The sequence below is a fragment of the Pseudochaenichthys georgianus genome, chromosome 16 (genome assembly GCF_902827115.2).
Source record: "Pseudochaenichthys georgianus chromosome 16, fPseGeo1.2, whole genome shotgun sequence".
Classification (NCBI taxonomy): domain Eukaryota; kingdom Metazoa; phylum Chordata; class Actinopteri; order Perciformes; family Channichthyidae; genus Pseudochaenichthys; species Pseudochaenichthys georgianus.
Window position 1 is genome coordinate 15,079,413 of NC_047518.2, and position 22,639 is coordinate 15,102,051.

The 22,639-nt window shown below is 40.3% G+C and overlaps 1 protein-coding gene across 1 annotated transcript; it reads left to right on the forward strand.

Moving 5' to 3' along the window:
* Window positions 1-579: 579 nt before the first annotated feature.
* LOC117461010 (transcription and mRNA export factor ENY2-2) lies at window positions 580-6,217 on the forward strand. The gene is made up of 5 exons (XM_034102688.1): window positions 580-853; window positions 1,063-1,140; window positions 2,577-2,647; window positions 5,287-5,361; window positions 5,661-6,217. Exons 2-5 carry the CDS (start codon window positions 1,073-1,075, stop codon window positions 5,732-5,734), a joined length of 288 nt encoding a protein of 95 aa, XP_033958579.1. The 5' UTR covers window positions 580-853; window positions 1,063-1,072; the 3' UTR covers window positions 5,735-6,217.
* The last annotated feature ends 16,422 nt before the right edge of the window (window positions 6,218-22,639 follow it).

The window sequence follows — 22,639 nt, forward strand, 5'->3', positions numbered from 1 at the left end:
CAGCACTTTATTCAACTGCATTTAAAATAAACATTATTACCAAGTGTGTTTTCTTTAGTCAGAACACGTTTATAATTACGTGAACAGTAATGTGTGCACAGTGCAGTTAATGTGCCCAAACAACTGTTAAAAATTATTTAAACAACGTTAAACCTCTACAAATACTACTTAGCCCATCTGGACTGAAAATGTATACAATGCGTTTGATTAATATATATATATATAATATGCTGTTAAACCGAAGCAATCCCACATACTGTCAGCAAATTAATTGTGTTCGTGTGTTGCTTGTACAAAATCATTGCAAACTGTGAGAAAAAAATACTGGGCTGGTGACAAACCAGGTTAGAATTAAACATAATACAGAACACGAACATGATTTAATTGACTTTACACATATGTCCAAAATACCATCAGGAACTAATAGCTTAGTGTTCATGTGATATTGAAAAACTAACATGATTTCAGAATCTGCTACAGAACTCACTTTGATACAAATACATTAACCAACACTGCCGCTGTGTGGTGTAACAGAGTATTGCCATTTAAAAAAGCTAGGAACCATTGTACTAATCGGTGTTTCTGCTCGGAATGTAACATAGGATGGTTAAAGACCTTTATATATACAGTCTATCTATGTTAAAGACGTGAACATTAAAAGCGATTGCATTAACACATAACATAATCCCATAATTAGGGTCGTATTTGCTCACAGATTATTCAATGGTTACTGTTAATATGCCTGCTGTGTTTCCAGTGCCAGTTATTGCATGTTAACTTTTCCATCTACGACACTGGCAAGGCTTCGGTTAAACTGAGGAGTGAGAACTCTTTTCCTTACCTTCTCTATCGTGTGAGTACATATATGTATCATAACATTTCGCCTGTGAAACCTTTTTAAAAATACAGATTTATGACATGCAAGTCAACGCTAGCCGTTTAGCATGGTAAACATTGTTTGTGGTTCAAGAAGTATCGTTAAATAGTAAATTGCAGTATTAGCAAATGCTACTTTTTTTACGCGGCGTAACACATATACTCTTTTTTTTGTTCTCCTTGTAGGTGAAAGACTATGAGTAAAGAGTCCAGAATGAGGGCAACAGTAAACCAGAAGCTGACCGAGATGGGAGAACGAGAAAGGTGCGAGAAAACCAGAGATAGCTTTGGTTGAACAAGTAGTACATATTATTTAACAACGTTAGCTTAATAGCAGTAAACGTATAGCATATTCATTTTATGAATGCATCTTTACGTACGAGCGTCAGTCTTTGTGAAGTAAAGCTAAACATGTTTTCTGTAACTTATTATTGTAAATTATTGGCTGTCATTACAGGCATAGCATAGGCTACTCTATTTTATTAAATACTTCACACAATATTAGTTACATATTTGCTATAGAACACTAACACTGTGTTGTTAAGAGTTACTTTAAAATACTTTAAATTCATTGCGTCCATTTTTGTTAAAGGAAATTAATCTCAGGAATTGGGTGCAACAACATTAACATTAACATTAACCTTTCTGTTGGTCGCTTGTTAGCAGACCCTTCACGCGATGGCAGAGTACAGGCAGGGCCCATAGTGTAGCCCTATAGTTGAAATCTACTACCCACAAATACACATATGGACATGGGTTACTATTTTAAACACATTTTAAATGTATTTAGGAACCTATCCATGTGATTTTAAGTGGGGGTGGACCTCAAATCGTCTAGGGGGGTCCGGGGGCATACTCCCCCGGTACGGTTTTTCAAATTTTGGAGTTAAATGCATCAATCTGGTGCATTTTGAGGGGAAAATAAAGAGACTGGATCTATGGGAACACCTATATGAAACAGAACTGTATACATTTCAATAATCATAAAATCATGGCCATAACCAATAACATCCCATTTCCAATATGAAAAAACACTGAAAGTTGTTTATTTATTTATTTTTGGTTCATTTATAGTTGTGAGTGTGTCTGGGCTCCTGAATCAGCCTCTCCTGTCTCCCCCCCTCTCCTTAAAAAAAAACGTAAATGCGAAATATACTTGGGCGGCTGTTAATATACCTGGGCGGCCCGCCCAAGTATAGTCTATGTGTGGGAAACCCTGAATCTATCGATCATACATTTATTGATTAGATTTATGATTAGAAAATTATAAAAGTAGGGTAGACATGTGGATATTATCCGGCTGAACAAAACGTGATCTGTCTCTTCAATTTGTGTATTGCTTTTTTCCAAAATCCTATGGAGGAATTGCATTGGTTTTTGTCGAAGGAACCGGAAGTGGTAAAATGCTAACTTACTTCCGGGTTTTTGGACGTGTCACTGTGGCACTCTATGTACATTTTATATTCTTAACACATGAGTTAGGTTAGAGAGGTTATAAGGCAGAAATTCACCTGTTATATGTTCAACATGTCATGAAAATGGCATAGTAACAACAGACAGAATGGCACATCAGGGTCAAAATAACCAACGTTGTCATCAAGATGAGTAACTTGTCAGGTGTTATTAATAACACTGATTAGCATAGGATAGAAACAGGCCTGCTATAACCTCATTAACATGTGTCTGCATCTTATTGAAAGACTGAAGGAGTTACTGAGGGCTAAGCTAACTGAGTGTGGATGGAAGGACCAGATGAAAGCTCACTGCAAAGGTAAAAACGACAACATGCCATCATAATGTGCACTTTAAAGTTCCAGTTTGAGGTAGATTAAGACACATTTCAGACAGCCTAAATTCTATATTATTACTGTAAAAGCATGTGCTTTAATAGTCAAACAACACACCGTTTATAGCAGATACTTTGACTTGCCATCATAGGAAGAGACCTGTGCCCTGTACTACGAAGCAGGATTTGCGGTTAGCAAGGTAACTTCAGGGTTAACTCTGGGTTTCTGGTCCTGCAACGCTGGTTCACTTCTTATCAGGGTAGATCTCCATGTTAACTTATCCGGAGCAGAGACGGCCGGCAAATATCACCGACTGTGTGAACGTGAAAATTAATAGAATATCACCTCCCATCTTCAGAGTAATCTGACTATTATAACATTAGCGTTAAGAAAGCTTACTTAAATATCTGCCACAACATAAGTAACCGGATCAGAGTAACATTATGTACAGTCAAGGGGGCTACAACTACAACAAGATGAACATATTTGACCGTGATTTAATTGTAATACATGTTTCAAAATGATGCCGAAGTAACAACATACTGATAACGGTTAGTAAAAACCATGAATTAATGCTTTGACAAGTCTGCAGACAGACGGAGGGCGAAAAACCTTTTAAAATACGTGTTGTCTAAATGGAGATCGGCTAAGCTAACGCAATATACAGTTGCAAGAAAAAGTATGTGAACCCTTTGGAATTACCTGGATTTCTGCATAAGTTGGTCATAAAATGTGTTCTGATCTTCATCTAAGTCACAACAATAGACAAACACAGTCTGCTTAAACTAATACCACACAAACAATTATATGTTTTCATGTTTTTATTGAACACACCATGTAAACATTCACAGTGCAGGGTGGAAAAAGTATGTGAACCCCTCGGCTAAAGACTTCTTCAAGAGCTAATTGGAGTCAGGAATCAGCCAACCTGGAGTCCAATCAATGAGACGAGATTGGAGGTGTTGGTTAAAGCTGCCCTGCCCTATAAAAAATACACCAGTTTTGAATGTGCTATTCTTAAGAAGCATTGCCAGATGTGAACCATGCCTCGCACAAAAGAGCTCTCAGAAGACCTACGATTAAGAATTGTTGACTTGCATAAAGCTGGAAAGGGTTACAAAAGTATCTCTGAAAGCCTTGATGTTCATCAGTCCACAGTAAGACAAATTGTCTCTAAATGGAGAAAGTTCAGCACTGTTGCTACTCTCTCTAGGAGTGGCCGTCCTGTAAAGATGACTGCAAGAGCACAGCGCAGAATGCTCAATGAGGTGAAGAAGAATCCTAGAGTGTCAGCTAGAGACTTAAAGAAATCTCTGGCGCATGCTAACATCTCTGTTGACGAATCTACGATACGTAAAACACTGAACAAGAATGGAGTTCATGGGAGGACACCACGGAGGAAGCCACTGCTGTCCAGAAAAAACATTGCTGCACGTTTGAAGTTTGCAAACGAGTACCTGGATGTTCCACAGCACTACTGGCAACATATTCTGTGGACGGATGAAACCAAAGTTGAGTTGTTTGGAAGGAACACACAACGCTCTGTGTGGAGAATCCAAAGGGTTCACATACTTTTTCTTGCAACTGTATGCTCCGACGGTCCACACTCACAACAACGGCCTATACAGACATAAATAAACCATGACACAGTTAGTTTGTACTTGTTTAACTTTTGTCTAGTTTCTGAACAGATATGAGGAGCTGTGAGCTTGAGTGCTAACAGCTAACGATGTTGTTTTTCTGGGGCGCTCATTGAAGATGACGTCACGGCTCCGCCTACACTGCGTTACTATAGTAACTACCCCAGTTCCTAAACTGTAATGGAAGCGCAGCATTAAAGTGAGCCGGGCCTAATAAGGCCTAACAAAACCGTACTATGTCGAGCGAGGCCTGCGGTGGAAATGTGCCATTACAGTGTCACATACTGTGGCAGAAGTATTATTTTAAGCAACACATTAAGTTGACGAAACACTCGAGTCAAATGTAATTAAAGTCAGATCGTGTCTTAGACGGGGCAGTGATATCATAAAACTGTTTATGTACGAGTTCTAACACTTTTTTTTTACCAGCTGTATTCACCTTGCAGCCTATGTTGCTTTTATCCTGGATAAAGTGTTTAAGTCATGGATGTTTAAAGTTTAACTTCTTCATATTTGTCTAACATGATAGTTTACTTTTCATTCAGGAAGTATGACGCTGCGCTCTCAGTACGCTTCTCCATGTTTGTGATTGGTCAAATGTTGCTAACCCCGCCCCTTTCACATGAACGTGCTCTCAGCTGGACAGAGAAACCCTGAGTTGATAACCAGCGTCGTAGGACCGCTTGGCGAGATCGCGTTTGTTAGGGTTAGTTAAGCCAGATAACTCAAACATATCCAGGGTATGTTGAACTGGCTTCGTAGTACAGGGCACAGGTGTTACTAATTAGCTGCTAAATGGAATTCAGCCATTAATCATGTTATCGTTTGCACCTGTGCGCTTCCCACAGTAACATGTCATAATGACTCATGTGAAGAATGCATGTTGGGCTATATAATGTCTTAAATTGTTTCCATTCCTAAAGTATTCTGTGCAGACTGCTTCAAAATAATGTTGGTCAAATATTGTCTATTTTTATTTTCAGAAGTAATCAAAGAAAAGGGCTTGGAGCATGTGACTGTGGAGGACCTTGTGGTAGAGATCACTCCAAAAGGACGAGGTATCTATATATTATATATGTATTTGGAAGAACAGATACAACACGTTCACAGCTTTTATTGCTGTGCCTAACATGTCTTTTAGAAATTACACTTAAAAGACATGTTAGGTTCATGCTTTCTTTGCATTTGTGTTAATTTGCAAGCAGTAAAACCGTACTTTTAGGCTTTTACTTTAATTCCCTCATTGACATAAACAATTAGTGCATCCATCATAGATACACAGAGATGCCACTTATTTCACCCACAGCAGCCTCAGTTGGCTCATTGGTCATTGATATTATTTCTCTCTCTTTTGCAGCTTTGGTGCCGGACAGCGTCAAAAAAGAGCTACTCCACAGGATAAGAGCCTTCTTAGCTCAGCATGCCACATAATTTAGATTTTTTACTTTTCCATTGACCATTTGTCTTTTTATCATAATACAGAATATTTTGTATGGATTGAATTACTTGAATCTCAAAGATTTGTTTTTGTTGTATTGCATTTCAGAGGCTCGCTGACACACACTTGGCACACACTTGTTTGGTTTTACTAAACACTTATCACAAACAGTTTGTGTTAATGCTCTACATGTACATGTCTAGTTGTCCTTTGTATAAGAGATATGCTGTATAAATAAAGTTTTTGAATTACTAAACATTCATTTGAAATGTAATAAAACATGCAGTATAATAGTAACAATACAAATAAAATAAACAAGTTATATGAATATTCATAGCATTAGAATTTGAGCTTTTTACTACCCCAACTTCATTCTTATATCTAATATTTTTAGCAGTTTTGGTTGAATTGTTGTATTGTATCTTTAAGGTGTTATTGCAGATTGTATGCAACATGAAATAAATGCTTAACAATAATACCACAGATGTAATAATAATAGCTTTATTTTGTTAGTGCTTTTTACAGGTGCTCAAAGTCGCTTTACAGAGATAGTGAAAGTAAAAGAACAGATTAATTTAGTTAAAGTCAAATTAAAATCAAGCGATACAAAAACAATCACACATTAAAAGCCAGAATGAAGAGGTGAGTTTTTGTACGTTTTTTGAAAGTGGTGAGGTTGATGGGATGGGGGAGTGAGTTCCAGAGGGAGGGGGCAGCGACGGAGAAGGCTCTGTCCCCCCAGGTCCGGTGATTGATGCGGGTGGGGATGGACAGGAGGTTGGCTTCTGATGAGCGGAGGCAGTGGGAAGGGGCGTGGTGGTGCAGCAGGTCTGTGAGTTAGGGGGGGGCCTGATTGTTGAGGGCTTTGTGCGTTATAAGCAGGACTTTGAAGTCGATTATTTGACGGATGGGGAGCCAGTGGAGGTTCTGGAGGACGGGAGTGATGTGGTCTCGGGAGCGGGTGTGGGTGAGGAGGCAGGCAGCAGAGTTCTGGATATGTTGGAGTTTATTGAGGAGGTTGGATGGTATGCCGTAGAGCAGGGGTCCCCACACTTTTTCCTGAGGGCCACATAACTTTTCCCTTCTCTGATGGGGGCCGGGGTCAGTTTGTAACAGAAAAAGTGTGACGATCGCAGGGGTGCCTAAACCTAAACATTTATTGTTTTCTAGAAAGCCACACAACCAAATATTAATAACCCTCTCTGGGATCTTCACAGAAAAAGTCAGGAAATAAATAACACTTTTCATGTGTGAAAAGGTTTGCTCGCAGATATACGTGCTGCCAAAAAGTGTAAACATCTTCATCACGTGTTTTTTTATGTTAGGGTACGTGTCGTTTGGGAGGGCGGCATAGAAGTCAATGAGACTGTTGGGCTTGAATGCGTCTTTCAGAACATCACAGTTCTGTAACTCGGCCAACTCAAACTGATAAGAAGGCTGGGCTTCATCGATGTCGGCAAGAAAGGGGTTCTGGAAAAGACGGATTTCTTTTGCATTAACATGTAGTATCCGGAATCGCACACCGAACTCCGCCTTCAGCATTTCCAGTGCTTCCACACACTTTTCAGCTGGGAACGGGACCGCTGGGTTCTCTGCAGAGAGGTTTTGGGTAGCAGGGAGATGGATGAAGTTGTGCTTTTTCACTTGTTCCAAAAGCAGCGCAAGTTTCACCTCAAATGCTTTTATGTGAGAATACATGTCGCAAATGAGTTTCCCTGGCCTTGTAGCTGCAAGTTAAGGCTGTTCAGCATTTCTGTCACGTCTGTTAAAAATGCGAGGTGCCATTTCCATTCTGGGTCGATCAGCTCTGGGACCGTTTTGTCTTTTGAATGAAGAAATGCGTTAATTTCGGGTAGCAGCTCGTAAAAACGCCTCAAAACTCTGCCCCGGCTCAACCATCGGACCTCTGTGTAGTACAGCACATCGCCGTGCGCAGACTCCAGTTCAGACAGGAATTGTTGGAACTGCCTGTGTTTAAGTCCCTTTGCTCTGATGAAGTTTATGCATGACACCACAACCTTCATGACAGAATCCCACTTCAACACTTTGCAGCACAGTGCTTGCTGGTGAATTAGGCAGTGGACTTGTAGCGGGGCGGTGAGACCCCGTTCTTCCATCTCCCGGTTCATGCGTCCTATTAGACCCCGAGACGCGCCCACCATACTAGGAGCCCCGTCAGTCGTGATGCTGGCAAGCTTTGACCAGTCTAGGTCCAACTCTTCCATGGTTTGGCATACTTTGCCGAAAATATCCTCCCCCGTTGTAGTCCCTTTGAGACTTCGGAGGGCTGCCAGCTCCTCGCACATCTCAAAGTGTGCGCTAACTCCACATCCGTGCTCTCATCCAGTGCTAAGGAAAAAAAGTCAAATTCTTTCGTCTTCTGCTGCAGCTGGGCATATACATTACCCCCGATTTCTTCAATGCGTCTGGTGATTGTACTCGCCGACAGACTCACGGTATTAAAGACATCTTTCTTCTCGGGACACACCTCTTCCGCGACAGCATTCAAACATTTCTTGACAAACTCTCCATCAGTGAAAGGTTTACCGCTGCTTGCTATCAGTTGAGCAACCTGAAAGCTGGCCCGAACGGATGACTGGTTCAGCTGAGCTTGACTGTATTCTGCTGATCTAACAGTCCACTTTTTAGCTTTGAGAGTTTGTCTGCTCGCCTTTGGCCTTGCAAGTTATCATACTTGTCTTTGTGACGGGATTCATAGTGTCGGCGCAGATTGTATTCTTTGAATACCGCCACCGCCTCTTGACAGATGAGACAAACAGCCTTTTCTTTGCATTGAACAAAAAAATAATCGTTTGACCACTGCAGGTTAAATACCCTGTATTCTGAATCAATTTTTCTCTTACCTAACCTTTTTGCCATTATTCCGTTCTATTTGACAGGGGCTAGTCTAGAGGCGCATTCACACTGCAGTACTTTTCTCACAAAGGTTCATGAGAACTCAGTACAGATCGCGTTCACACCGGAAAAAGTCCCTGGGGGAGGATTAGGCAAATGAAGCCGCTGACGTCACTTTTCTTCTTCTGCTTTGGGTTTACTGGCAGGCCGCAAACCACTTCAAGGCGTATACTGCCGCTCAAAGTCCCCGGCCGGAAGTCCCCGGAGTTGGGTACTGGCTTCAGTAGAAGCTGCTGGGAGTCCCAGCAGCTTCTACTGAAGCCTTCCGAGTAAATCACCAGAACGCCGACACCTCCTCATCTCCACCGCTCCCATGTTTTATTTTGTGTTGCCATAAGTTAGTCTCTCTGCATTTCTGCGCTGGGCTAATGCTAATAATGCTAATGCGAGGATAATAAAATGGCGGCTTGACAAAACTTTTTGGGAGTTTTACGGGGCGTAAAAAATATAGCTCTTTTCTCACAAGAGAGCCGCAAGAAAGTCCCTGCTCTCTCGCAGGGACTTTCGTGGGGGTAAAAAGGTTCTCATGAACTAATTTTAGTACCGGCTCTTTTTGGTGTGAAAGCGACAAAAGAGTTCTACTGAACTAAGTTCTCATGAACCTTTGTGGGAAAAGTACTGCGGTGTGAATGCGCCTTAGGATTCGCGTGGCCAGACTGAAAAAAAATCATAATGCGTCTCTGGTATTGTTCAGGGGGCCGGGCCAAATGTGGAGGCAGGCCTTAGTTTCGGGACCACTGCCGTAGAGGATGCTATTGCAGTAGTCGAGTCGTGAAGTGATAAATCCATGAATCAGGGTTTCAGCAGCAGAGGAGGAGAGTGATGGGCGGAGACGAGCAATGTTTTTGAGGTGGAAAAAGGCAGTCCTGGTGATGTGATTTATGTGGTGATTGAATTTGAGCTGACTGTCGAAGATGACTGAGGTTGCGGATGTGAGGGGGGAGATAGAGTGTAGCTGTCAATGGTGAAGTTGAAATTCTGTGAAAGAGATGATGAGCACATGCAAAGGTGGATGCACCAGGCAATGAAAAATGGTTGTCACATTGTTTCAAGTTCTCTGGTTTGTATTGTATGAAGTGAACTAGTGCATTTAAGTGTTCTACATGGAGAATCACCAGGCTGTGTGCAAAAAAACACCCCATAATTATGGAATGCTGTTTAAGCCAAAATTAAATAAATAATTAAATAAATATATATGCCTATGAAATACATTCTAAAATAAATAAATGAGGCAATATATATATAAATGTAAATATTTATTTATTTATTTCATGGGACTTTTATTTCATAATGCCACATTTATTTATTTCAAGGGACTTATATTTCATAATGCTACATTTATTTATTTCAAGGGACTTATATTTCATAATGCCACATTTATTTATTTCATGGGTCTTTTATTTCATAATGCCACATTTCCATTTCTTATATTCAAATGAACGGGGCGTGGTTAGCTCACAGATCCAGACCAAAGCAACTGCAGCATCACAACACTGACTGCTCAAGAAGAGGAAGAAAAAGAAGGAGAAGGACTACTGAATAAAAATAAGGCAAACTACTAAATGAAAATAAGGCGGGGCAGACAACATGGAAGACGTAGGTCTCCAAGATGCCATGCTATCCTTAGCAGATCAAATTGATCAACACGGTTTAACCCTAACCCAATATCAAGCCACGATTATTGTTTTTATTTTAAATTGTATAATGTCTGACTTTTTTTGCCGTCCGTGAGAAAAATAAATGGGGCTCAGAATACTGAAATCTGTATTTTTCAAATCTTTTTTTCCTTCTAATTTGTTATTCTTTTCAAGAAGACAAACTGGAAGAAATGCCACCGAAACTCATAAATAATCAGCAATTAAACAACATCTTCAATTTCTCTTCACACAACACGTTTCCTTGCAGTATCAATACTAATTCTGCTGACTTTTATATTTGATCCAATTGGTAGATAGGTAGCAGTGCACAGCTGATAGAAAGGGATATATTATTGATTTTCTTTGAATTAAAGAATGTAAATACTGAGTTGAGAGAATAGTCAGGGGTTTTGGGTGATGAGAGACACATCTATGGAATCAGAATTTCAATAGCTTACCATTAAATGACGGATATACCTTTCTGTCTGTGATGTTTTACAAATCAGATATTAATGTGTAGAAGTAAAACATGCCAAATAATATAGCAATATCCTTAAAATTATTTGAAAACATGAATAAAACTACACCTCTTCAGATGCTATACATATATAAGTTTCCTCCACTAATAATAAAAAGTATAATTTGTTGTGTTAATACTTTAAACTTGACAGTTTTTTAACCCACACCGCCTAGTGGTTAAAGCACGTTATTGCATTTTCTTTGTTGAATATGTTATATTTAATGGAAAAAATATTAAGAGTACATACATAGGGGGAAAGTAGAAGGTCAATGATAGAAATATAGAATATAAAATATCAAGAAGATACTGTAGTGATCTCTACAATAAAACAGTTTAGTGCCGGATGTACAAAGATATTAATAGGAAGATGTGCCAAACAGAAAGACTAATTAACCTTTATTTAAACACTAAAGAATACTTTAGGTCAGTGGTTCTCAAACTTTTTCTGTCAGGCCCCCCCTTTGGAGAAAAAAAAAGAAGTCAGGCCCCCCCAACACAAATATTCACGTAATGGGCCAAGTTAACATTTATTAAAATACATCAATATGAACGTGAGCATTCCACTTTGCTAGAACAGTGATAATAAAACAATGCTCCATAATTCTGTGTGGTCAAAATAATAAATACATAATACAATTGTGCAATCCCTTTGCTAGAACAATAAGTTATAATACTTTGCCACTTTGCAAAAAAATGAAAAGAAAGAAAATGCTGATATTTGGCCAAAAAGTGTGTCTTATCACAGTGAGCCTTTTTTGCACTGCACATATTGTTGGTTTTTTGTTAATTGTTCTCGCGTCCAGGAGGAAGTTAAAATAAGAGTAGTAGTCTCTGAAAAGGTTCAAATTGGTACTTTAATTAAGTAACGTGGTTTCGAAACAAACAGCGATAAGGGACAAGGGGTTGCAGGCTCAGTGGCGGCGCCAGAGATTTATTTTGGGGGTGCTGTGAGGTAGCTTGACGTTTCATACAGGGTGCTCAAACATTTAGGGTTTCCCATTAATGTACTGGTCGCTACAGTGGAATTTCCTACTGCAACAATCCCCTACACAGTGTACTCGCGACTGTTACAATGAAGCCTCGATAATCAGCTCACGGCAGGGGTAAAGTGCTATTTTTATAGATGGTGTGTGGACCTCACATAGGGGGGTCCGGGGGCATGCTCCCCCGGGAACATTTATTTTTTAATATTGAAGTTAAATGCATCAATCTCGTGTACTTTGAGAGCAAAATTAAGAAATCTCTGGATACATCTCTCAACACCATTTGAAACAGAACTGTAAACAGATTTACTTTCACCCTTTTAAACTTTATTCTTGTTTTAATGTCATATAGTATTTCAAACCTGTTTTTCATTTATTCTCTTATTTTTTATAACTATAATGATCATATAAACGTGTGCCTCGGAAATAATTGTTTACATTAATCGTGACCAAAACATTTGAGACCGACTGAGATAACTTAGACTAAAGTTAACTCTATCTATCTAAACACTCAGAGAGTCCTTTAGTTCACTGAGCCTCTCAGTCTGACAGGAGAGGACTCTCCTCCACCTTGTTGTTGAAAAAGCTCCTTATATCCGTTAGCGTAGATCGCTAGCACCAGAAGCTAACAACCACGATCTCCGGTACCGGTGCGCGCTCTCTCTCTCTCTCGCTCGCGCACGCACACAAAATGGCTCGTTCCACACACACACACACACACACACACACACACACACACACACACACACAGAGCCAAGCTTGAATTAAACACAGAGACCCAGACGTAATTGTACTGTTGTATCATATTATGTTCGATAATAAATGTTTGTGGAAGCGCGCCCCCCACTTTGAGAAACAATGCTTTAGGTTAAGGTCTTCTTTTAAATAAGAAAAAAGCTTTGGGGGTATCTACCAGAGGTGGGAGTAAGTCCTACATGTGCAAGTCATGAGCAAGTATCAAGTATTGACCTACAAGTATCAAGCAAGTCCCAAGTCACTATGGTGAGAGTCAAGCAAGTCAAGTCATACGAAATTCTGATGAATAAGCCCAGTTTCCGCATTTAAGAGTGATTATACAAATTACATTTATTGAAATTTGAACCAGAAGTTGAAGTCTCAAAGAATGTTTTAAATAAAAGGACATAAAACAAAAAGGTGGATAATAATAATAAAATATATTAAATGTATATGTAAAGACAGTGGGGGGGGGGGGGGGGTGTCTATAAGGTCCAGTTGTGATAGACACGGTTCGCCACTGGAAAACGGGATAAGACCTATGGACACCAGGCTGTCTCAATGATGCACACTGTTAATATGAGAGGAAAATAAATTTTTAGGAAATAAAAAATATGAAGTTAACAAATAAAACACAGCCCAGGGGGCAGTCTTGGATGGTAGGTTTTCCTACAAAGTTAACTCAGCCTCCGTTGATTTTCATATCAAATTAGCGTGTTAATAAAATAAACTATCATGGCTTATACTTGCATATCTAAACAGAATCATGAAAGCATGTTGGTAGAGTCAGGCACACAAGTCTGTTTGAGTGTGTCTGACTCTGCCAACATGCTCACGAACTGCTAGCTAAGTAGCTAACAGTCCCTGCTGTTAGGCTGCTCAGCTTGCATCGGTATGGATCTAAAGTTAGCAAAAGCTAACTTTCATAGCACAGCTTTTCTTTACTTCTCACTTAACACAATAAAGAAACAGACCGTATAGTACAGCACAAACAACACACATGATCAATACTTACATATATTTTCACTTGTAGTATTATAATAATTGAAATGCTGGTTCTTCTGGGGGTGTTCTATCAACCGCGGCTACCGCACCGCAGCTGCACTGTACAATCGCTGGAGGACTGGGCTGTCACTCAAAAACTGAGTAGCCAATGGGGACGCACCCCTGAAAGTCCCGCCCACCTGGGACGTTTGTGTCAGAATCTAAAACAAAAAATGAGGGAGCGCAAAATTATACATCCATGGCGCAAACGAGAGAGCTGCAGCGAGAGCAAAAGTCTGATCATTGAGAAAGAACCAAAGAGAACTGCAAACAAAAATATATGTTAAAACAAAGAGAAAATACTTATAGTTTACATGATTACACAAATGGGGCGAAGCCTGCGAGCTAGTTCAGGCAGTCAACTCGAGCACTTATGCTGCATTCATACATACATAACGCCCCCTGCCACTCTACAACCAACCAAACAGAGTCTCCTTAATATGCCGCTCTATTTAACCTGCCAGATCTCTCTCCATGCATTGCTTGCTGCTGCTGTTGCTGCAGCTACCTCTACGTCGCTGCTGCTTGCCTGCCCCACCACCACCCCAGCTTCCACCCCAGCTTCCACCTGTAGGCTCGGAGGTTAGTTATTTAATCATCACTCATCGTGCTATGTATATCTACAGTATGGAGTGATGATGCCGAGCCTAGTCGTCAAACTCAACTATATGCTGCTTCTAATAAACATGTTAAAGGAACACGTGAGTTGTCTGACTGAAATGATTTGTTTGCAACTTAGTTTTATTTTTGAAATTAAATGTATTTTGCTTGACTCAGTTTTTTTGTCTCTTAAACTCTTAGTTTTGCTTGATTCTGCTTGAAGTGTTCCTTTATCTTTAAGAAACAAAACTAGTCCCATAATCCTACAAATAAATATGTAGTTAGTGTCTCAAGATTATCAATTTGACAGTCTTATGGATTATTTTTCTACACACTGTCTGCAAGGAACTGGATACCTTTACTCAAAGTTTGTCACAGTTACCCACGTGTGTATAGGGATGCATACCAGTATCCGGTATTACCGAAATACCGGTTACTGGTGGCTACGGTATACCGTACCGAAATCAGATCCGGTTTCGATACTTTTTTTTAATTCATTTTTTTATTAATTTTAAAAGTGAGTCCGTGGCCCGTGATGGCGGGTGTTATAAATTAGATTGCATAATCGTTTTTCTTCATATTTTATGTATTTTTCATTGTTTGTTCAATACTAGAAAGGTAAAAGTCCCATAAAAAGGACTGTGATGGGATTTGTTTTCTCTCACCAGTGAAGATAAGTGTTGATTTTAAAGATGAGATTTGTTGTGATCTCATGACCATTATTCTATTATGTATTTGTTCTCTAGTCGAATATCAGGTTTAACATTAATTATAACGGTCTGTTTGCATTGACAAGATGTGCTATTCACGTGGCACACCTGATGGCGGGTGTTATAAAAGATATTCCATAATAATAATTTTCTTCATATTATTTATGTATCTTTCATTGTTTGTTCAGTACTAAAAGGTCCAAGAAGTCCCACAATTGAATTTAATATTCATTTGACATGTTAACTATATCGTAAAGCGCTTCATGGGAGTAATTGTGGGATGATACATTTTCAAAGTATCACGATATGTATCGGTTGAGTATCGGTATCGTTCAGTGGTATCGGTATCGTAAAAAAGTCAACGATATGCATCCCTACGTGTGTATATTAGCTTGTTAGCAACTGAGTGTTAGCAATAAAGTGAATGGACTCTTAGCCACGTTATAGCTAACTCAGCTTGCGCTATTGGCTTCAGTTCTGGATTTTTCGGCATGAAAACCCTGAGGATCTTTTTCAGTTTTTGCTGCAAATTGGTGACACAGTGAGGAGTTTTGGACAATACGAGAGAGCACGCCGTCACTGGACACCTTCCCGCCACCATTAATCGCCATCTGAGACTGAGGGGTCGGGACAGCTGCAGTTTGGAGTTGAAGATGTTAAGGTATCGCTCTGGTTTTATTGCTCATTTGAGTGAAGAGGATAAATTGTCTTATGTTGATGTTATAATAATTTCCAGTTAAAGGGATTTGTAATCTGACATTATTGAAGGTACATTCTGACTGTATATTCATGTTGTTTGTTCACAAGTATACAGTAAATAATTGAGATCTCTATTTCTTAAACTGATTCCAGTGTGATATTTGGTTATTTCCTATTTATAGAGCTATTTAAACTAATGTGCTAAAGGTTAGTGACATTGTGCTCAACTCATTTAAATATGCATTTTTATTATATGTTGCTTAGCTAAATTGTGTAGTGTATATTTTATAGTAGAGTAGACATCATCTAATACTAGTGAAGTTACAGTATTTAAAAGGTGCTTAAAGGGACTCAAGACAACAACAAAGGTCCATTGGTCAAATATAAACAGGATAACTTAAAATAAGACAAAATTAGCTTATGTATTCTTCATTGTAAATTAGATTTATTGAGTTAACGAGCTCAGGGCCCTTCCCTGATTAAACTAGGGAATAACTGGGCTACACATAAATAACAAAATAAGATACAGTTAAACCTTGAGTACATTGGGTACTTGAGGGCAGCAGTAGCTCAGTCTGTACGAACTGAAAGGTTGCCGGTTCAAGTCTCGATCGGACCAACAACAAATACATATTGTGGACTGGTAGCTGGAGAGGTGGCAGTTCACCTTCTGGGCACTGCCGAAGTGTCCTTGAGCAAGGCACTGCACCCAATAAATATAGGGTTTACTTCGTCTTCGTCATTAATAGGTAAGTAAGCATTTAACTGGATGCTCAATAGAAAGGTTTTGTCATCTTTATCTCATCCATTTTCATCTTTGATCAAAAATGCAAACTTGATTTCTAATTGTCATTGTTAATTGTTCTATTCCATTTATTTCACTTACCATATTTTCCATTCTAAATTAATGAAATGATCATCTTTTAAGGTTGTTGTGCAGCTTCCTACCTTCCCCATCAAGTCAATAAAAACAGCAATATAACAGGAATTGTTGGTCCTGAAGCCACCTTTGTTTCATTTTTCTACCATTTGCAAGCTGAACCACATCAGTTTGTTTTGTTGAAAAGTCTCTATAGCAACACACGCACAACGCTTAATTGGTTATGGATTACATTTGCAGAGGCCGTGAACCCAAAACAAGTACGAGTAAGGCACGAGTAGCACATTAGTGGATAGTGAGCAGAGGTCGCGTTAACCGAATATTTTCCGTCTATGACGGATTTATTTTAACAATGACGGACAAATCTGAAAGCAGTCCGTCATTTTGACAGATTAGAACAAACTCGGAACAGCGCCAAAGTTTCCCCGCAGCGAGGTTCCGGTGTTATGCCGTGTTATGCATGCCCTCCAAAAAGGAAATCATACTGTTTCCAAACCTAACTGTGCCGTACGAATCATTGAAATGTCTGTGAGTTTTGGCTTTACGCTGTGCACGCTCCCGTGAGGTGCAGCAGCCATGCATAACACACCATGCATAGTGAGTGAGCCTGTGCTGGTCACCCACCCAACGCAGAGAGAGTGTTTTCTTAGCCGAAGGACCCGCTGTGACATCAGCCCAGGTGACAACATGCTGATATACAGTACTGTTGTTGGGGCCAAATGCAATGTGGCCCCTCCGCCCCAGCACACACGCTCATTTAATGGCCTACATCTCCCATGTTATCAGGAGATCACCCCAAGCCCCCGTGTATAAAAAGGGTTCTCCACACCGTGCAGCAGCACTGGATAGAATTACCAGTGATGCAATTTGTTATCATACAGATTTTTATTTACTTTCTCACTCTCTGTTCTCAGCTTTTCTCCATCACTCAGGACCTGCACAGCTCTGCCAAGGAGCTGTACAGGAACCAGATGACTCTGCACATCATGAAAAAACAGAAAAGTAGAGCTGTCCAAATAAAAGTAAAACATGACTTCAAAAAATCCCATTCTCCTATTCGTTGGCCTAGGGTTGTACACTTTGGATGTGGCCGGTAGAGAATTGAATAAGACGTGTTTACAGCAGCAGCTGATACAACGACGCAGAGGCGGACCCAAGTGCCAAATCAAGACAGGCAAGTTCCAAGTCAGGTCCCAAGAGAGGCAAGTCCCAATTCAAGACTAAGAAGTCCCAATCCAAGTCCATAGTCAAAACAGGCAATTCTAGGAACAACTGTCAAGACAGGAAAGTCCCTAGTTAAGTCCCAATTCAAGAATGACAGGTTCCATGTCAACAGGCTCGTCCTTACTCAGGACTAACAAACAAATTCCCCAGTCAATTCCCAAGGAAAGACTGACAAGTCCTGAGTCAAGATAGGCAAGTCCCAACTCAGGACTCTGTTAGGATTTCTTAAACCCTGAGACCAGGATAAACTGAAAAGAGTCCAAGGAAGCTTATAAAAGTTTACAGCATTTAATTAAACAAAATGATGCAATGACATTCTGCCTGGAGGCGCTCTCCCCATTTGCTGTTGCCTGGCGCGTGGGGCAGAGTGGAAGAGAGCAATTCCTGGCCTGCTCTTCCTGTTGTCATCTGTGGTCTCCTCCTATTGGCCGGCGTCGACGAGGGCGTGTCCAATGCAAATCCTGTCGTTGTTCTCTTTGATTTTATAATATTCTAATGTCTGTGGTTATTTAAACATTCCCTAATAACAGTATTGCAGCGCCAATAAGTGAGAGTTAAAGACAGTGTTTTTAGTGTGCAACACTATATGTAATTTAACCTTGAATTCACTGTTTCAAAATGTAACATTAGCCACATGCTAATGCTAACCGGAAATCAAAAAATTTCAGAATAAAAGTTTTAAGTTAAAAGTGTGTGTGAACTTCCGGTTTTTCTGAATAATACAGCTTTAAATTAAAACCGTGTATTTAATTTAAATTACGCCATATCAACATTGATTTTATTTGTTACAACTCCCAAAGCAATTCCCGAGTCCAATCAGAAGTAAAGACTGACAAGTCCAATCCCAAGCCAAAACAGACTAGTCACAAGCTCCCACTCTTCGTTAGAGCTCATCAGGGGCGTCGCCTGGACCTTGAAACATTTGGGGCTTAGCTCACTGTGGCCGCGGCGCTACAGTGGAATGTTCTACTGCAACACTGCAAACTCTATTCTTGTTTTACTGTCATATAGTATTTCATAACTGTTTCATTTATTCTCTCTGGCTGTCCATCTCATAATGTTCACATAGAAACTAGCTGTCAATAGGAATATCATTCAGAAGAATTATAATTCCATGCAAAAATCTGTTGCACATTTAAATGCAGGTGTTGTTATGGCAACGTCAGTGGCCAAACAACCACATTTACTGCTGCAAATACGTTCAAACATGCTGTCGACACGTAAAGCAGTGGCAACTATGCCACCATTTCAGCTGACTTTTTCTCAGAAATACTGTCACATAACATCCATATATTTCAGTGCTAGGTTGATGCTTAGCTAAGCTAACTATGAAACACTTTAACTGACAGGACTCAGGATCAACTGTGTACTGTAAGGTAGCTTATCTAGCTTCATGACGAACAGTAAGTCAACATTTTCCAGAGAGCTTTCTTTGAAATCACCAGGTAACGCTAAAAAACATTACATTTAGATTGTATGACAAAGTGTTTATTTAATATCTCTGGCTAGCTATAGCTACTTGCTAACGGTTTAGCTTACCCCCGCGATTTAAAGTAACGTCAACGCAGCTGTAATTTATGCTTTGCTTACATGTTCGCATAACTTGGAAGTTTACTGACATTTACATACCTTGTTTACCTGGCTCAAGCAGTGGCTCTGGGGTTGTTGTGTGAGCCACCACTTGAGAATTGTCGTCTTTTTTAAGAAATGTCTTTCTTATGTCCATCTTCAAAAACTCTGAGTTCGACTGACAGTTTAAACATTGTCACAGCTCACAGCTCACAGGATAGGTCCCTGTCAGCCAATAAGACAGATGTTTATTTGCATTCAACTCTCTGGTTGGTCTGGTGTCTTGCCTCTGTTGCATTCACTGAACACTGCCGTCCTCTCATGATGAGGTTCAGGTAAAGCACAGTTAATGAATTATATTATTGAGGGAGAATTGTCCGGGGCTACAGAAAAAAGCCAAGCTACGCCACTGGAGCTCATTATTTCCCATTTCATGGTGTGTTCGTGTGATCACCCTTTGATTTTTTTGTGGCAATATTTTTTTTCTATTTTTAATCTACTCTTAAAACACCTTAAATTAAGATTACTCCTTGATTGACTTTTACAAATATGTATTTTAGCCAGAAGAATAGTTGTATTTATTAACGCCCAGATAAAATATTAAAGGGTGTAAATGTAAATTCAATATTTGCCGCCAAATAATTAGAAAAACATTATTAAGATTTTTTTTTTATTTTAACCTCTTTTCCTTTCTCTTTCTTGGTCCTCTTTAGCAACGGTCATTACAATCCTTGACCGCGCGCAGTCTGTTCTGGATTTACAACGTGTCACATGTTCTGAATTGACCAATCAGAACATGTATTGTTCCGTATTGTTTATGGTTGAATGTGGGCCGCGAAAATGTTTTTGATTCTTAAGTGGGTCCCAAGTTGAAAAAGTTTGGGAACCGCTGGTCGAAATGAACCAGTCAAGCAACAACAAAGAGCAAGTGCGCCCTTATTCAACCAAAGTCAACATGAAGCTGTGTCTGAGCAGCACTTAATGACATTTAAAAAGGTAAAGCCAAACATGTGATGTGTTTCTCCATGCGCTTATTTGTGTGCGTGTAGGTAAGTGTGCGTGGATACATTCAACACCCCTGGAATCAGATTATTTCAGCATGATAGCAGCTGTGTCAATAGTCAAAGGAGCCAAACGTGTGGCCCTGTACGCTGCGTCCCATAGGTGCTGCGCAGTCCTCTCTAGTAAAATTGGCAACATCCAAAGACTATAAACACCTTCCCTTACTGTACAAATAAGTGAAGAAAAGGCAGCACTGGGTGGAAACAGATGGCAAAGACATATTAATGTTATAAACAAATGTTGGGAAATTATGATTTTATAGCGTGTTGCCTTATTTGGGATAACAGTGCACCTGCTGAAGGGGGTAATGGTTTAACAAGAAACACTGTATCTTAAGCCCCGGACTTGTAACATCGATAGATAAATCTCTCCATGTTTACAATGGTATATCTGCCATTTCTAATTTATAGGACACTGCTATGGGCTTTTGTGTCTCATATAAATGTTCCCATCTTTTTTTCATAAGGGCAAATACATTGCACAAGCAGACAAAGGGTCAAAGAGGGTGTTTCAAAGCCGAAGAAGGGGCCATGTGCTGCTACAAATTCCCAAGACCCGGTGTGCTGTTGGCCCTCTTTACTGTCAACATGTGTGAATGCCATGCTCGATAAATTTCTCTTTGAATTCCCTCACTAGTATTTATGAGACGTGCAACATGGGGTTGCAACTCTTTTGAAGCCTACACACTTTGCAGCACTCGATGCCGTTTACGTTCTCATTTTAAGGAGGAAAAAGAAAAGCAGAAACGGGAAGAAGTTGGCGAGTAGCATCCTGCAGTGTAAAGAGTTTTAGATGTATTTACACTTTGTTGTGTCTCCTGGGATCTGTTTTCTACACACTAATGAGCAAGGTTCGCTCTGTTATTCCTGGCATGGGTGCACCAGTCGCAGGCATACTACTCACACTCCCGCCCCTACCTTCTTTTTTCCTCTCGGTAGCCCAGCGCAAATAATAAATAAGAGGAAGTACATCATCACTTTTTTCAATCCGTGAGCCAGGAGCAGGCCTGCCAAAGTTAACACAAAGCAATCTTAGGTAATGATCAGCAAATGTGTATAAAGTCTCATAGAGCATGACTTCACATAATTCTTGTTTGGATCATGTTGGCTAGCTCCATCTCAACCATGCATTCACACACACACACACACACACACACACACACACACAGTTTTCTCTCCTGCAGCGTATTTGTTTCACGCTCAAAAGCAGCACTTCTGTTCTGTAAGCGCTTGTAATTGATTTGACGCACTGCAACATTGTGGTAAGGATTAGCAACCCAGGTCATAAATTGTGGAATTTTAACAGCGGCTTTATTAAATTACATACTCTTATTAGCAGATCATTGTACTAAATTGATGTCAGATTTTCCACTCATTTACACACAACGATGGCGCAAACATTTAGTTAGTGCTCAATTGATGAAAATGATTTGCTTTATGTCAGAAAAAAACTGCATCGAGCTGTTTTAGTGCTCTACCTACAGCACAGCAGATGCAGAGCCGGGGGGTCTCCGTGCAACAACATGGAGGAAAGAAGCGAAATACGATCCAGACATTGTTTACCCTGTTTCTGATGTAAAGGCCACTTACTGTCGTGTCCAATGCCTAACCCTTAATTTGCTGCCCCTGCCTTTGAAGTGTGTACATATTTCCATGTTTCCTGACACTACCTCTTTTTCTCTCTTTCCTCCGAGCCCCAGCAGTTGATATTGCAACGGGATAGGCCATGTTTCCATGTAGGGGCTCTTTTTTTTTTTTTTAAGGCCTGCTCTGATGATAGAAAACACAAGTTGGGGAAAGGGGGAAAGGAGTGCTGGGCGCGCAGATCCACAGAGAGGCCCCGGCCCAGACAACGCTGCAGGGGATTAGAGCACACCCTGGCAGCAGAATGGTTTCACTTAAGAATTTCAGTAATCACTTTTAGGAGTGTAATATATAGCTGACCTTCGGCAGCGCCACACGACCCCCCGCTCCCCCAGCCAATTGATCAAAGGAAGCGGCAGTGGTTGTGCAAACAGGCGCTATCAGTGGACTCCAATGGATTTACTGCCTGCTTCTTCTCTTTTGTCTCCCCTGAGTCGTGTGCTGATACACAGAAACCCAGTTTCATCTTACAGAACATATATTCTTTTCTCCCGGTACTAATTTACGGGCCAGATCATGACTTGAGGGAACTTAAAGAAGGAGGAGGAGGGATGGAGGAAGAGGTAAGCTCGAGGGGCCTCAGGGAGGGGGAGAGAGTGGAGCTCGGGGCCCTTATCCACTGCCTGCTGACTGGGCCGAGCAGAACGGCTCTCATCACCGTGGTTAAAAAACCCAG